The sequence below is a fragment of the Theobroma cacao genome, chromosome 3 (assembly GCF_053813885.1).
Source record: "Theobroma cacao isolate CCN51 chromosome 3, ASM5381388v1, whole genome shotgun sequence".
NCBI classification, from domain to species: Eukaryota; Viridiplantae; Streptophyta; class Magnoliopsida; order Malvales; family Malvaceae; genus Theobroma; species Theobroma cacao.
The window spans coordinates 44339394-44355868 of record NC_142641.1 but is presented as its reverse complement, the minus strand read 5'-3'; the positions used below and the strand labels follow the sequence as shown (position 1 = coordinate 44355868).

Here is a 16475-nt window from a genome sequence, read left to right as displayed (position 1 = left end):
AGAAAAACAATAAATGTCATGACTTTGGATTCACATAGACAAGAAGATAATACATAAGGTAATGATGTCCTTTCAGGAAATGTCAAGTTGGGCAACTGCTAACTGGTCCTTCCACATAGCTAGACAGACTTTAGGACTTGGCAAACAGTGTGAACCCTACTTTCTCCCTCCGGTTAACTCTGCATGTTATCTTTGTAAGGTAGAAGTTAGGCGATGTTTACTTTAGGAAATTGCTTGTTTGTGCATATGTTCTTTTTCGGATCAGGCTGATGCCTCAGGCACAAATCTACAATCTGGTTCAGGTTATTCCTATCCTTTTGTTTATGGCTGATGACTACATCCCGGGACAAAAAACTACCTAACCAGGTGACTAGAGACAGTATGTGCATAAAGAACTTACAGGCATGGCTCCATCATAATCAAGTATGCTTTGGTCCACCTATTTAATGCATAATTAATTTTAGGCCCCATTAGGACCTAAAAATGGGAGCATCGACGAATGTTCCATCGAATTCCCTGTTATGAAAACCAGCCTATGGGAGAGGCCTCTAAGGTAGTGGGTATCCCCCTAGAGCTGGAGAACACCCAAGCATAGCCTGTGTTAGTTGTTCGGATCATGCCTTGAAACGGAAATTAAAGAGTTGATGCAATATAAAACCACTTGGAAAGGGTTTTTCACTCCTTGTTATCCAAGCAGTGAACTGTTAAATTCCAATGGGTTGTTGCGGTTTTCATTATGTCTTGAAGAAATCCTGAAGAAAAAAAATTAACATCGTGCTTGCATGGAATTCATAGTTCGTTCAATTCAAACACGCCATTAAAGAAAAGAAAAGAAGTAGCAATCTTCAAAATCACAATCATTCTATCTCACCACCTAAATATCACCTAAAATCATGCACTTCCTCTAATCCTCATAATATTTTCCCTTTCTCTTTCCAGGAAAATGGTCTCCTCTTGAGCAATAACATCTTGTCAGCTGATGTGGCACCAAGACTTTGTGCTATCACTTTATATTCCCCTAGACGCCAAAACAAAAAAGAAAAAAGAGAGAGGGTAATGTCATAAAACCAACAATGTTCCACATGAATCCCAATTATTTCCTACTAAGGACTGTCCACCAGCTTTGATCTCCTACCAACTAATTGGAACCAAACCTTTTGGTTTCATCCTCAACTTTCATATCTCTTTATCTCTTTCTGCTTAAATCAACCTGCTGCTACTCATCATTGGGGCAATTCCCAAATGCTTAGAAAATGGAGCCCACAACAGGAATGTGCCTTCATAGAACTCCCCTCCTGTCTGTCTTAGACAAGATCAGAAAGCCTCCTCTGGACCATCCTAATTATTTGATTCCTGCCCGTTCTTCCTAGCTCCATATTGAAATATTGAAAATTAGTACCAATAGCTTGGAAGCAATTGCATGTGATGAAGAAAACCATCGGGCACAGCAATGGTGCCTGCCATTTGTCCAACGCGATCTTCCAGCACGTGTCGATGAACTCACCTTAATGAGAGATCCATCAATAATTAATGTTTAGCAAAAATTATCAGAACCCCAATTGGCCTTGAGAGTGATCTATATTAAGTGTAAAGTCAACGCCCACAACATCCCCCCCTTCGAAACGGTTTTTCAAGTTAGCACTCCACCCAGACTGCAAAAGGACCATATTAGCCTGTGATTTCCTTTTCACCAAACCATCCGAAGAGCACCATTCCTGCTATAGGAACTTGCATCATAGGTTTCCAACCATTAGAAAAGTAACGCAGATTAGCTGTGGATATAAGCATGATAAGTTGGAACCTGCTGTTGATAGGTTTTGCATAGAATGTAATGAGATCTACTCTTATTAAGTTCAATCTTTTATAAAAACAGTCTGAATTGATGTTGTGAATGTTTTTGAGGGCAATGTAGATGTCAGAATTCAGGATGCAGAGCATATGTATTCATCAATGCAAGTGAAGAAACAAATCAAAACTACTACTACTACTACTACTACTGATTTTCTACTGTAGTTTTTGCTGGGAATAATTAGTGACATGATGGCAGATTTAGCCAAAGCATGAAGGGTATTTCCGCCATTACAGCAGAATTAATAGCTAGTTTTGGCTATATCTTCAACACAGGCTGCTTGATGCCTTCATCTCATATTAATAGACTTCATACCTGCCCCTTGAAGTGAACAAACTCAATTCCATAAACTTCTGCAGTTCTTCTCATCATCTTTTCTGCCCTTTTCTCATCATTACAATCATGAGGATTTGGAACCCCAAATTCTCATTTCTGGTGTTTATGATCATACTAGCCACCAGCCACCTCTCAAGTAGCCGCTACATACACAGAAGCTTAAGCAGTGAAGCTGAGCAAACAACCAGGGCAGAATTCTCCACAAGCCCTCTGTGGCATTTCCCTGCAAAATCTCCTGAGGCATCCAGAGCAGAAAAGAGTCAACCAATTTATGGAGTTTCTTATCGAACAGTTCCAGGGGGACCAAACCCCCTTCACAACTGATTAGTCTCTCTTTGCAGATCTTGAATATGTATTATAAGTTATACAAAATTTTGGCAGCATATCGTGCAGTTCTTTGTTCTTTTTTTTCTTTTTTCTTTTCTAGACAGATATGTATAATATATATACAGTTTGAGAAAAAGAGTGCAAAAGATCATTCTTTTGGCAGAAACTGCAATTGTATTTTCTTGATTCTCAGAGATGTTTAAGTCATGTAAATATCTGGATTTTCATTTCCCAGGAAGTTGCTCTGTTACAAGTTAAGAATTACAGGCAAGAAAGTCTTTGCAAGGTCAGAACATGGTGAAGAAGAAAAAGTCAATAATTGTTGTATATATACTATGGATTAAAATTGAATTCAACAGATGGCCTATTAAATTCGTAACGTCCACCGACTGAAAGTACTAATATTTTTTAAGAAGAACTGCTGAATTGCTTTGGCATTTATTCTGCTAACTCTGGTTTTGGATATATTATTTTAGTGTCTGCAGTGTGAATGGTGGGGCAATTTTGGCTCTTGTGCAGTTCAAAAGAAAAAAAAAACACTAGAAACATGACGAATGGAAACATTAATTTATTTCCTAATTTACGCATCTTCATTGTTTATTGCTCTAAGGGTCAAACCCACATTTTGGTGGCTTTCCTTGATGTTACTTCCATGATTAGAAAAAATGGGAACATGGAAGTTTTTTCTTATCGGACATGCAATTGCTACCAATATGGTAAAGTTGTTTATTCTCTATTAGATAGAAGAGTCGGGCTGGCAAGCAAAGCAGTCAAGCCAAAACTACAAGCTGACAGATGAAAATTATCAGTCAATGGGACCTCAAAATCTATGAATTTCAAATCAGGAGGAATTTCAAATGTACAAGAAATAGAACTTAACAGATTGAATTGTCCAAAACAAGTTGCTTTCATGCAAGAATTTTGTACAAGAGACGTATCATTTACCTGGAACCCTGGTCCTGTCACAAGCTACATGTGCATTGCATTTTTTTGACTGGGACAAGAAAACCAGCCTTCCAAACTGAAACATTAAGTTTTTCTTGAAACATAACTATCATGCTAGCTGTTTTTTTTCAGATGTTGGGGGTTTTTAACTTTTTAACTTAGTCAAAGGCCCAAAGATGAATCGTCACTAGTTGAAAAGGGACAAAACAAGAGGCCGGGATGCTGTATCTAAGTGAACAAGAAATGCAGCTATGGGATAGAGGAGCTTTTCATTTTGATACATGATCTCAGCTTTTGGAATTATGAAAAGTAACTCAAAGTATTTCTTCTGTCTGATGAGGGGAGCGCAGAACCCCAGACTTTACCCGAAACTAAATTTTTAACCGCAGGTCCACAACCTTACTATAGATTTCACTTCCCAAAATTTGGCAGAACTTTTAACTGTGCGAACCTGCTGAAAAGTTGACCTGACAAGCAGCATCTTTGCAAAGCTGGTGTGGTGAACCTCCATTTTTCCTTCTGAATATAAACACTACCAAACTACTTTCAGGTGTAAGGATTGGTTATATATAGAAGATTCAGATATGGCTCCATAAAAAAAAAGTTAAAAAGGAAACTTAGAAACACTTCCTTCTTTTGGAATTACCATACGTGAATGTATATGTTTCTGATTATATTCAGAAATTTGGGTGCCAATAACCTTGTCAAAAGTCAACATTCGAAATTTGGGTCCCTGGGGATTGGGATGCTCTTCGTTCTATGTTTTGGCATGTTTGTGTACCAATAGTTTTTTCCTAGGCACAATGGATCACCCTTCTGCTTTCATAGTTTAAGTTCCTGAACACCTTTTCTCTGTCGATAAGCATAGAGAAGAAATTGGTATTTGACAATATAATGCATGTTCCCAATCTATATCTACTTGCCCTTATATATGGTAATTGAAACCAGTAAGCTTTCCATTCTACAGACAAGTTAAGAATACTAAAATTTTCAACTTCAAAGTATCAAAGCCTCCGCACATCAATCAAACAATGAGAACGTGGTTTCTATTATTAATATTACAAGAAGGTAAACATTGGATCAATTGTGTTGCTAGTTACAAAAAACAAAAATTGCTAGTTTGCTCTAACGTGAACAGCCCTCATCTCAATTTAGAAGGATTTCCGAAGTGATCCACTTCTCTGAATTGTTGGAGACATGGAGTCATATACCACAGATAATTAGGACTAATTATACTAGTTTAACCATAAATGATGGACACGACCCTTGTAATACTTGTTCAAAAGAACAGACCCCAGGAAATTCAACAGCTGCTCCACCAAACCCATTGTAAATCTGTCTCTGGCTTCAAGAATTTTTGAGAGTCTGGAAAAGTTCTGGAAGATGTGAATTTGTTAGCTTTGTCTTCTTGGAAAACTCCTTGTTTTTCTGCCTGGGCTTAGGCTTGGAGGAAATGCCCTGCACTTGTGCAGCAGCCCTCCTTTTTGCTGTGTTGGTGGCAGGTTTCATTCCATTCTTCTGGAGATCTTTCTCAATGTCAAGCATGTCTCGGGGCAATTCAATAGACCGAAATAACTCTTTAAGGTCATCATCCACCTTAATAGGTACCCTGGGATCATTCGGGAAGGCAATGTCCTCCTGAGAGTCAAAATTTGATAGGAGCCAAATCTGACCCGCAGCTTTCAGAGCCTAGGAAAAGAACAACTATAAGCGGCTATTCCAACAGAAACTACTAAACTTACCAATACTTTTTAAATGAATTTTGGGCCCATTATAATGTATTAGTAATATTTATTAGGAGAACTAAAAAGCGCATCATGTCTAATTAAAATGTTTTAGGAAAAAAGTTCATAACAAGTAGATTTGTGAGTACAAGGCTTTTTCTTATAAGACAAAACAACATATAGGTCAAATGAGAACAATTGAAAAGAAAGCCATCAGAATATTTTATGACCAATAATTAACAAACAACAGCTGGGACAATTTCCTAAAACCAACTATGAAATCAATGTCCCTTTCCTACAAGAAAATTAGCAACTGATAATCCACCAAAGTATCTACATGTAGTTTCATACAGAACTTTCTCAATATAACTTATCAATAGAGAGTTGAATTATAAGTTTGCAATGCATTTGATTCATAATTATCCTTCTTATCAATACTATAAGGCTTAAAGCCTTTCGATTCTATGTTATGTGCATAAGAGCTCCAATCCCAACCAATCAGTTTCCTCAAAACCAAAAGGTCTAGAGAAGGGAAATATCAACTCCAATAACTGACTCAGATCTCCCACTTCAATAAAATTATGTAAATGAAAGCGAAACTCAAATCCTGTTATGGAAACCTATGTATGTACATAGAAGTAAATAGAGAGAGAGAGAGAAAATTTTGTAACTCAACTATACCTGCAAGTCCTCCATTACATTTGGGTATGCATCCTTGAGATCAATAACAGCTATCCCTTCTATATATTTCCGAATCAAGACAAGAAGTTCATTCTTGTTTTTTACATCATGCTTGGACTGTAAGGATAACATATACAAAATTGCAATCCTTTATAAAGGAGACCGAACAATAGGAACAATGCCTATTATGATATAGATCATTAAACCAAAAAAGTAAGTCTATCAAAAGATCACAGCAGCAACCAAGTAACGTCACCTTGTAAGAGAAGCGCTTCCCATCATAGTTCACTTTTGGGTTTTTCCTCAAGCCCTCAAAGACATCTTTGTTGCCATTCACATCAACATAACATGCTTCATTTATCTGCTCTGGTGTGAATGCTTGTCTTGTCTGCAACCATGAATACATATTTTTATAAGCTTTCACATAGTTAAAAATTTACAACTCCTTATGATGCACCATTGTCAGTCCAATAAAGTCCCAAATTAGTGTCAGCAGAAACAAAGATACACATAGAAAGTCCATACCAACAGCAAATAGCATTTTTTCAAGATTTCACAAAGCGAACACCATATACAAACTCAAGTTTCCAACCATTCTCTGACGTAAAATCAAAACACTATAACAAAGTCAAACTGTCAATATAACTACTTGGGAAATCCATGATATTGCAGAATCCGACACCTGAGCTTCCCTGACCAGAAGTTAGAAATAATATTTCCAATATAGCAAAGAACACCTCCCATTTTCAACTCAAAAAGGCAGCAAGAGTGTACAACAATTCAAACTGCTTGTGGAGGGATCTCCTTGTTGCTATCCCAAAAATCACTTGCATAAATCTCATTTTTCTGCCCCCCCAACCCAACTATTATGGCATTTCGCTTATATTAACCTGAAAAAAAAAAAAAAAAGCATCACGCTGTACAGAAAGCCCACTGCTCCCACAACAATGCTCCTCATAATAACTATCTGCATCCACTACACTAAAAAGTTGCTAAAACTTTAAATTTGCTTGCATCACCAACCATGAGAAACGCAGGCTAAACTCTTTAAACCTTGACGGAATGAGAATACCAGTAGAAAATAGCAGCAGAAGGCACATGAGAATCAGCACCATTACCTTCTCAGATGTAAGAAGCTTTAAAAAACTAAAATAGGCACATAACCAACAAGAGGATTTCTACTTTATCTCATATTTGTATACACATTGCCATCAGTTTCTCAATAAAAGCAATATTGCTTGATAAGAGAATCTCATTCATCCTAGTAGCCAGCAAACGATGACTTTAACAAGGATACTTGTAACAATAAAAGATCATTTACAAATGTTAACAAGGTAGAATGCTCTAATTACTTGCATCAAGTGTATAAAGATAAAAGTTCAACTAAAAAGGGGTTATAAAGAACCTGAAACAGAATGTCGATAACACGCTTCATCTGAGCTCCAACAGGAGCTTTTCGAATGCTGTTAATGTGCTGAAGCCTCTCGGTATCATTTGAGAATTTGACAGGAGCAGGACTCCTTCCACTGGGAAAAGGTGAGGCAGCCACAGGTGTAGGTTTAGGAGTTGGGGCCCTAGAAGATGCTGATTTTGCTGCGATGTTAGAGAGCATCGTCTGGCACTTCTCCTGCTGCTTATTAAATCTATCTAACTTCTCTTGCAATGCCATCACTGAAAGATCTTCTTTAACCTTAAGAACTTCTCAAAAGCTGGAGACTTTAAAAATGGAAAAAACAAAAGCTTATAACCCATTTAGCTTATCAGATAACTACCCAAATGCTTACTCAACAACTTCAACCTAATAAGGAAACAGAGAAATCTACCTGCTACATGATCAAAAATTCAACGAAATTCCAATCTTTCATGTTCCAAAGGTACCATGATTCAAAACTCCATCTTTAACCCAATAAAAAAAGGATTTATTTCACAATAAAAGAACAAAGATTGAATTCCAAATTCTAATCCAATATCTGGTTAAACTCTAATCCATCTTTGATAATGTCGCTTTACATTTTTTTTCCCAGCTTTTGAGGTTTGATGCTTCTTTTAATCATGACCCAGTTAATCCAATCTAATGTCTTGTTAAAACACTTCAATGACTGAATCTTTCCAAACCCATATCAAATTCCAATCAAAAACTAGTAACCCAACCTTTAATTTTATATTATAATCAAAACACCGACATGGGCACCCATAAAAACCCTGACTTCGACAAATCCAAATCAAGATTTATAAGCTTTTTCTGTTACTGATATTGAAAGAATCACTTCATCAAGAACAAATATTCAACGAATCGAAGATCGTAAAATGGGAAAGAGAGAAAACCTTTCGGGTTCGGTAAAGCTTTCTCTTCTCTCGCTCTTCGGCTTCAATTTCCCGTTGTTTATTGTCGGTTTTTTGTTATAAAAAAAATAAAGAAAAAGTCGTCTGGTCCTCGTACGTAAATAAGCAAAAACTTAAGGGCATAACGGCGCAAAGCCCTTCACCGCGTAGACTTCAGCTGCTTTCTCCAAAATAACCCTTTTGTTTTTCATTTTTGGCCAAAAAATAACCCTTCTTACGTTAGCGTTTACTATAGTAATTTCTTTAACTAATTAAATCCGATATTATTGCCATTTAAATATTAAAAATTCAAACTAGTGATCTTATTATTTATTTCAAATTTGATTAAGGTAAAAATATATTTATTTTTTTTGAGGGGGTTTTCAAAATATGCAATCATAAGATAAAAATTACTAAAACCTTAGATAATTCATATTGGTATTTAATTAATCAATTTAAAAAGAAAAAGACAAATAAATATTCCTTCTACAGTATTTTAATTGACTGCAAGTTTATAAGGGTAAGTGAATCTGAGTTGAAATTCTGATAAACAAATTCACTCAAAGAAAAAAGGAAATTTTTAAGTGGTAATTATTTATAATTCATAAAAATAATTACACAATTTTTTTAAATTCCTATTTTAGTTTTGAGATAGAACTGTGAGTGAATCTGCCAACTCAACCTCCACTGACGGTCAAATCACCTTAAATAAATCTTTCTCAACTTGCTTTAACATTTTAACTCCGAAAAGAATTTACAATAGCCCACGTGTTGTTTTTGGGTCACACGTGGCGGTAGTTTCTTCAGTCTTCTTTTGTTCGTTGACATTTCACTTCACTTCTTTAGTTCCTGTCTCAGACAGACTCGACGTCCAAAGCCACCAAACAAACCTCTATAAATTACTAATCCTCAAAAAGAAAGAAAAAAGAAAGACGGAGAAATAATTGATCGCCGGAAAAAGTAATAATGACGGCGAAAACTTCACCGGACTGGCTTCCAGCTGGCTGGACTCTACAGTTCAAAGTCCAAAAAACCGGCCGCAGAATCACGGTTAGCTTAATTATTACTGAACTGGTATTTGTATTTATTTCGATTTAGGGCTTTTTTTTCTCTAATTTAACGTTTTAGTCTAAAAAATAAGCTGCTTGGGAGAATTTTTGGTGAAGTAGGGGAGATAGCTGATGGAGTTTAAGGTTAAGATTATGGAGCTTTTATTAGTTGATGATCCGTTGTTTTTAGTTGCATGTGAAAGAAATGTAGTCAAATGACATATCTTGATTTTTGCATGTTGAATTCGGGGGTTAGTGGAAGAAACGAGGGTTGCATGTTGATCAATATGATTTTGGAGGCGAACGGGTGAAAGGATTGGGGTTTGATTCTGTTGATTAAGCATTTAAGTGATTTATTACATGAAAATGGGAATTCATTGAATTGTCGGTAGTAAATTTGTGTAATGACGGGTGGATTTTGTACTCTATGAGGAATTTTCTTAGGCACTGGAATGATTTCTTTGTCGTTTTTCACGAGAAAATATGAAAAAAAAAAAAAAAGAGAACACAATGTTGGTGACTCGTGGCACTGAAACATTGATTCTTTAGGTTAAGGCTTTAATAGCTGATGATACGGTGTCAAAATTTCTCCCCTTTTTTCTTGTATTTTTTGACAAAATAATAGAGCAATGAAAATTATAGATGTATGCCACTGCTTAAATCAAATAATACAATAGAGAGAAAGAGAAAAAGGAATATAAGACTTAACAAACTGTAATATTTAGAAAGAAGCTGTCTATATACCTCAAATCTGCTAACTTGGTTTTGCTGTTATCATTATTGCTTCCTTTTTGTAGCATTACGTGAACCTGGCAACTGGTCAAAAGTTCTTTACAAAGGATGATCTTATTCGCTATACTAAAACAGGAAGCACTAAATGTGATGACCTGCAGCCAACTCTAAGACAAACTCAAATGCCCCCAGCAAATGGTAGCATGGATGTGAGTTTAGATAACCTATTAATTAACTGCGTTTTTTTCCTTTTTGTTTTACTCTCTTATTCTAGCGTCATGCAGAGTGCAGTAAATGCAAATGAACGTCCCGAATGGTTACCCAAGAATTGGTTCATGGAATTGAAAACCCGTAAGAGTGGTGTGAGAATTGGAAAACACTACAAGGTATGAAATTTGTTTTTATTTTATGCATAGGAAAAATGGTGCTTTTCTACCTTCCAGTTACCACATTGACATTGGATTTCTCATACTTTATATTGGCGGATACTTTGTCCATTGCCACCCTTTGCTTATTCTGCTGGATATTTCGGTCACGCTGCTGCACATGAATGGCTACCACTTTAATGAGCATGAATGGCTTGTCCCATGTCTCTTCAACATGTGAATTATATCCTCCTTACAGACACATATAATAATGGAACTAATTATCCAAAATTCCTTTTTTATCTTTAGTTTTCTTTATGTTGCACAGACTACAGGTTTACTAACCTGAGTAGCTATAAGCTCCTTCTTTTTTTCCTTTTGTAATATTTCAATTTTATTTTTTTATTGAACTGATTTCTTGTTGCAGATATATATTGATCCATCGACAGGATCTAGATTCTATTCCAAGCTCCAGGTGTTCCGGTTTCTTAACCATGTAGAGCAGAAAAGTAGCAAACCTAAACAAAAAAAAAGAGTCTCACACTCAACAAGCGAAGTTGGTTCTCAAAATATCCTTTCTTGTCATTTTGTTTTTCTACCTTGTTTAGGAATGTTTTGTTGTTTCTATGTGTCTATTTGTTTGTTTGCAATAAGAGAGAGTGAGAGAGAGAGAGAGATTTAGTGCTTATTAAGAAACCATAATGTGCTATACAATAAATTATGGTAACATTTCAAAAAAAGTTCATTTCTTCTCCAACTGTTTTTTCTAAGTCCAAGATACTATTACATTGTCCAAAATCTATTTTGCATCCTGAAAAAACTATTTTAATCTTTACCTCTCTCCTTACTGAAGTTGGGGTATGAAAGATACAATTGCAGTCTTATCACTGTGTTTAATTAAAATATCTTCAGCAAATAATCAAATGAATGTGAGTTTAGAGCATCTATTAATTTACTGTTTTTTTTTCCCTTCCATTTTTATTCTTTTAATTATTCAATCATCTCACAGATTGTGGTAAAAGCACATGAACATCCTGAATGGTTACCTAAGAATTGGTTCACGGAGTTGAAAACCTATAAGAGTGGTGCAAAATTTGGAAAATCCTACAAGGTATGAAATTTGTTTTTCTTTTATGCAAAGGAATTATAGTGCTTTTCTATCTTCTAGTACCACATGGGATTTGTAATACTGTATAATTGGCATTTTCTTTTTCCATTACTACTCTTTGCTGGTTCTGCTGGGTGTTCCTGTTATGCTGCTACACATCAATGGCTACCACTTCAATAAGCATGAATGGCTTGTCCTATGTCCCATTGACATGTGAATTAGATCTTTTATACTGACACGGAACAATTAACGGGATTATTACTTTAATTCTTTCTACATCTTTAATTTACTTAATGTTGCACGGACTAAGCATTACTAACCCGATGAAGATTAAATCATTTCTTCATTTTGTATTACAATTTTAATTTTTGTTGAACTGTTATTTTGTTGCAGATATATGTTGATCCATCAACTGGATTGAGATTCCATTCCAGGCCAGAGGTGTTCCGATTTCTTGACAAAGGAGAGCAGAAAAGTACCAAATCCAAGCCAAAGAAAAGAGCCTTGCGCTCTACAAGCAAAGTTGGTTCTCAAAAAATCCTTCTGCTACCATTTCGTCATGCTCATCTCTTCTCCGACTTTTCTTCTAAGTCCAACCAATAGATATCCAAATTTTATATTGCATCCTGAAAACTACTAATTTAAACCTTTATCTCTCTCCTTACCAAAGTTGGGGGGGGGGGGGGGGGGGGGGGGTTGTGCAAGAAAAATATTGCTGTGTTATCCATTAAACTTATTTATAATTAAGCTATCCACGCCAATTTTCATGGGACAACTTCTCTTAGGAAGAATGATCAGTATCAATAAGGAAGAGAATCATTGATGCCTTTGAAAATTTGAGAGATTTGTTGCTGAAATAAAATTTGAACATAAAATACTTCTGGGATATACTTGTATAGGTCATTGTTTTTAGCTGTTCAGTATGTAGATCCCAAATGAGTTCCAAAACAGATATGTGACATCTCAGAATTAGAATACAAAAAAGTTGTACTTTATTTAGAGTATATATTATGATATACAGAAATTAGTCCATTGTTTCAGCTACTGAATTAGATATGCCGTTTTGCTTCTTGTCAATCTAGGTTGTAACTAAGAAATCAACAGTAGATGATTTACCAGCAGGATGGATTAAGGAAGTCAAGATTAAAAGGCATGCAAATGGAGTCAGAAGAGATCCGGTATGGTCTTACTTTACAACTCTTGCTATCCCCTTAGCCTCCCTTTTAGATACTCATACATGGACACATGTGAGTTTTTCCTGCCCTCAACTTTCATGAGATGTACCAAAAAAGTATGTGCCAATTCTTGCACTCATATTACTTCAAGCTTTGCCTTGACAGCATAAAGAACTAACTGCTGCTTATTTATGGTGTTATAAACATATAGTTCTTCTGACATACATACTATTTATGAATGTTGATCAGTAACAATTATGAATTCTACAGTATTACACTGATCCAGCTAGTGGATATGTTTTTCGCTCCAAAAAGGATATTCTTCGCTATCTAGAAACTGGAGAGATCGGTAGATATGCTTTTTTACCGAAGAAGAAGCACAGTGATGATCAAAATTTAATTCATACTGAAAAATCAGTAAGTTTGCACTTAGCTTTTGCAAATAGGTGTGATGTCTATTGCTATCCTACTTGCATTATCATTTTTACTTGCTTTATTTTTTACCTGCTTGATTTATTACATAATTACAATGATGCATGCTGTATCAAAACTAAAATGACATAGTTTGCTTTAAAATTATATGTAGAGTAGAGGTAAGGTCATGTTTGGATTATAAGATTATGAGCAGGAAAGGATAAGACAAGTTTGATGAGACGAGAAAGTTCATATTGAAAATGGAAGAGATCAGAGACAAAGTAAGCTCATGTAAAGGTTGCCTTTAGGTTATTGATAACATATGGGGATATTCGGAGAAAAAATTTTGTGTTTAAGGATTATGCACCTGCAACCTGATTCATTGTCAAGGTTCATCCTTCTTAGATCTTAAGAGCTGCAATTCAAGTCTGATGCCTCATCTACCATGGAATTATTTGGAAGTTGTAGACTATATTTCAACCAATATTTCAGTTGGGATTTGCTTCATAATTGCCCTTTTTTTTGGGGAAATATGCTGGATGGAAATTTGAATTAGCTGAGTGTTTTTTTCCTTGCTTTCTGTCTATTTTAGCAACTGCCGGCGGCTAAAAGGCAGAAAGTGAAGCATCCTGTCACCAGGAGGCAGCTCTTTACAGGTGAGGGGTGGAAAATCTATAAACCCTTCAAGTCATGAGAAGCCAAGTTGAGAATTTGAATCAGGGAGGTTGTTTACAGACCAATCATGCATGGAATTTATTGCTTCTGATGCAAAACTTGTTGTTGCAGCTAGGGAGACGTCTGATAGGAGTATTTTATCTCACCTAGAAGCTGAGACCTTTGAGAAAGGACAGAGTGAGAAGGATTATACTGAAACTAGGCTTGCTACAACTTCCGTACCTCAAAGCCAATCATACGTGGAAGTCATTGCTACTGCAGATAAATCAAATTGGAACTGCTCAGTAGCTCCAAAAGCTTCCAAGAGAAATCAGGGCAAAACAGTCTCAGCTGATAACATGGTTGTTTCAACTGCTGCAGCAAATGTCCTGCAAGTGAAGAACCTGCTTGAAAGGGGAACAGAGAAGAAGAGCAATATAAACTCTAAGGACTCCGGCAAGTCCAAGAATAAGAAAGAGCTTGATTTGCCTCGTAGGTTTTCAAAACGACTTGCTCATCATGAACCTGATCTGGCAGCTTGTGGCCTGGAACTTGTAAAGCCTTGCCAAAATGAAGCCAATGGTCAATGTGTTTTGGAGGATGAAACAACTGAGCAGCACAATATTGGCTCCAGTGCAGAGGTAGCAAAGCAAGCCTCTACTGATCCGACAGTTAAATCACATTGGGGGTCAGTGAAGAAGACCATAAAGCCCATTGAAGACAAAGTTGTTCTTGGAAAGCAACCACAAATGTTGGAGACTGAGAAGACTAGTGACACTAAGTCAGAAGTACAGCCTTTTGTTTGTTCTGACCCATGCCTAGAATTTGCGATCAAGACTCTTACAGGTGCAATACCACTTCAGGCTGCTTCAAATAAAGAGCTTGTTTCAACTGCTGCTTCTAATGTCCTGCAAGAGAAGAATCTAGGTAAAACAAGGATGGGAAACAAGAGCAGAAACATAGAAACTAGGAACTCAAGTAAGTTGAAAAAGATGAAAGAGCTTGACTTGCCTTGTCGGTCATCAAAACGACTTGCTGGGCTTGAACCTGAGCTGGTGGCCAGTGGAGGATCCATCAAAGTAGCTGTTCAGAATGCGACTACAAGATCTGGAAAAAATGAACCGAAATCACCATGTCTTTTGGTGGATAAAGCAACTCGGCGGCCAAATGTTGGCCCTAACGCTGATCTCCCATATCAAGCTTCTGCTGCAGCAGTCAATCAAGAGATCAGTAGCATAAGGCCTCATGAAGGTAGAGCAATTCTTGGAGCGCGACCACAAATGTTGGGAACTCAGAAAGGCAGTGACAGCAAGTTAGAACTACAACCATTTTTTTGTTCCGACCCATGCCTTGAATTTGCAATCAAGACTCTTACAGGAGCAATACCATTAGAAGATGCTATCAATGAAGGGCTTGTTTCGACACCCATTGCTAATATACAGCAACAGGTTAATCTAGCTGAAACTAGAATTGAACATAGCAGGTGTAGAAAGGCTTTGTTTAACTCAATCAGGTCCAAGAAGGATTGCAGTTTTCCTCATCGGTCTTTGAAACAACTTGCTGGGCGTGCACCTGAGCTGGAGGCAAATTCACTGTCCAATGAACGAGTTCTCAAAATTGCAGCTAGAAAGTCTTGTAATAGCAAAGCCATTCGAAATGTGGATTTGACTTCAGAGAATCCAATAGATAAAGCATCTCAAGAACTTGAGACTGGACCAAGACCAGCACTTCAACATCCTGACTTTACATACAGAACCACTGTGTTTCAAGTAGAGTCGCCAAACAAGAGCAAAGCGCCTCATCTAAACCTAACTGCTCCTACCGAAATGAATATTGAGAAGCCAGGCCTGCACTCTGCAATTCCATTTGGGAACTCTTGGTCTGATTCACGTTTTGAGTTTGCATTCAAGACTGTTACAGGTTCTAGTCCTGCTGAGGATAGTTTTGCCTTTCAGAGTAACTTCCACCAACAGTTTGGCAGCTCTGGCTCCCAGATAGATGGCAACTTTGCATTGCCTGATTATGGCTTGCCCAGCATTTCTCAAAGTGATATTTCACCACACTTAGGTGCCACGGCACAACTTGTTATGCAGCAACAGTGCCCTGTGAATCCTTCATTCCTTCCCCCTGGTAATGTAAGCTTACCTAGTCACAGTAGAGTTGATGCTCAACGACCTTACAGTAAGGGGAATAAGGAATTACCAGGCAAGGTAAAGCCCTAGACTTAAGGGTTTGCGAAGCATGCCAGGCATCCAAGACAAGTTCCGGTTACAAATTCTATTTGAACTGACACCTTTATGGTTTTTGACTTCTTGGCATGCACCTTTTCATTTAAAAAAAAAAAGCTTTTTCTAATGGGGTGTAAAGTATGTTAGCTGTTAACGTAAGAAGATATTCGGCCTTCACCTTGAAGTATCCTTGTGAGCTTGTAGTGTGTCCCTCCGTCATTTTGGCTATGGATGGAGCAAAAAGCCGCTATTTATGGCGGAGTTTTGGGGTTATCAAATATCATGTAATGTAATACTACTGTGTTCTTGGATAAATGACAGACTGTTCACGTTACGTCATTTTTGTCGGATGATCATTAGAATTTGGAAGTTACCATAATGCCTTTTACATGATTACTACCTTTACGGTACAACTATTAATCAAAAGAAAAGATTTTCTCCCCTTGGAAAACAAGTAAGCCGATGAAGCAAGGCAATTAATCTGCCCTGATGTTTGAGTGATTTGTAGTTAAGTTTTAATGGCATGAAAATTCAAAGCTTAACCTTCACGTTGGGAAATAAAAGTT

The 16475-nt window shown here is 36.8% G+C and overlaps 2 protein-coding genes across 3 annotated transcripts; one reads left to right on the top strand and one right to left on the bottom strand.

Moving 5' to 3' along the window:
- Positions 1-4477: 4477 nt before the first annotated feature.
- Positions 4478-8290, bottom strand: LOC18606485 (transcription initiation factor IIE subunit beta-like). Its single transcript, XM_007040106.3, has 5 exons — positions 8188-8290; positions 7268-7578; positions 6119-6250; positions 5863-5979; positions 4478-5146 (listed from the first exon to the last, which is right to left on the bottom strand). The coding sequence occupies exons 2-5, from the start codon at positions 7529-7531 to the stop codon at positions 4805-4807; spliced, it is 855 nt and encodes a 284-aa protein (XP_007040168.3). The 5' UTR covers positions 7532-7578; positions 8188-8290; the 3' UTR covers positions 4478-4804.
- A 732-nt stretch (positions 8291-9022) lies between these two features.
- Positions 9023-16248, top strand: LOC18606484 (uncharacterized). Of its 2 annotated transcripts, XM_007040105.3 has the most exons (10): positions 9023-9234; positions 10031-10174; positions 10250-10351; positions 10758-10886; positions 11340-11441; positions 11832-11960; positions 12521-12616; positions 12884-13030; positions 13620-13683; positions 13814-16248. In XM_007040105.3, exons 1-10 carry the CDS (start codon positions 9151-9153, stop codon positions 15901-15903), a joined length of 3087 nt encoding a protein of 1028 aa, XP_007040167.3. In that variant the 5' UTR covers positions 9023-9150; the 3' UTR covers positions 15904-16248. The 2 variants fall into 2 exon arrangements, with proteins under 2 accessions (XP_007040167.3, XP_088660620.1); XM_088804494.1 differs by lacking the exons at positions 9023-9234; positions 10031-10174; positions 10250-10351; positions 10758-10886 and adding an exon at positions 10923-11259.
- Positions 16249-16475: the final 227 nt, after the last annotated feature.

Bases quoted from the DNA above. Each gene is read 5' to 3' on its own strand.
- LOC18606485 (XM_007040106.3), bottom strand. From the start codon at position 7,531: ATGGCATTGCAAGAGAAGTTAGATAGATTTAATAAGCAGCAGGAGAAG. The intron at 5,980-6,118 runs GTGACGTTACTT...TTATCCTTACAG, and splicing joins GGAAGCGCTTCTCTTACAAG to TCCAAGCATGATGTAAAAAA. The intron at 5,147-5,862 runs GTATAGTTGAGT...TTCTTTTCCTAG, and splicing joins ATGTAATGGAGGACTTGCAG to GCTCTGAAAGCTGCGGGTCA.
- LOC18606484 (XM_007040105.3), top strand. From the start codon at position 9,151: ATGACGGCGAAAACTTCACCGGACTGGCTTCCAGCTGGCTGGACTCTA. The intron at 9,235-10,030 runs GTTAGCTTAATT...TCCTTTTTGTAG, and splicing joins AAACCGGCCGCAGAATCACG to CATTACGTGAACCTGGCAAC. The intron at 12,617-12,883 runs GTATGGTCTTAC...TGAATTCTACAG, and splicing joins ATGGAGTCAGAAGAGATCCG to TATTACACTGATCCAGCTAG.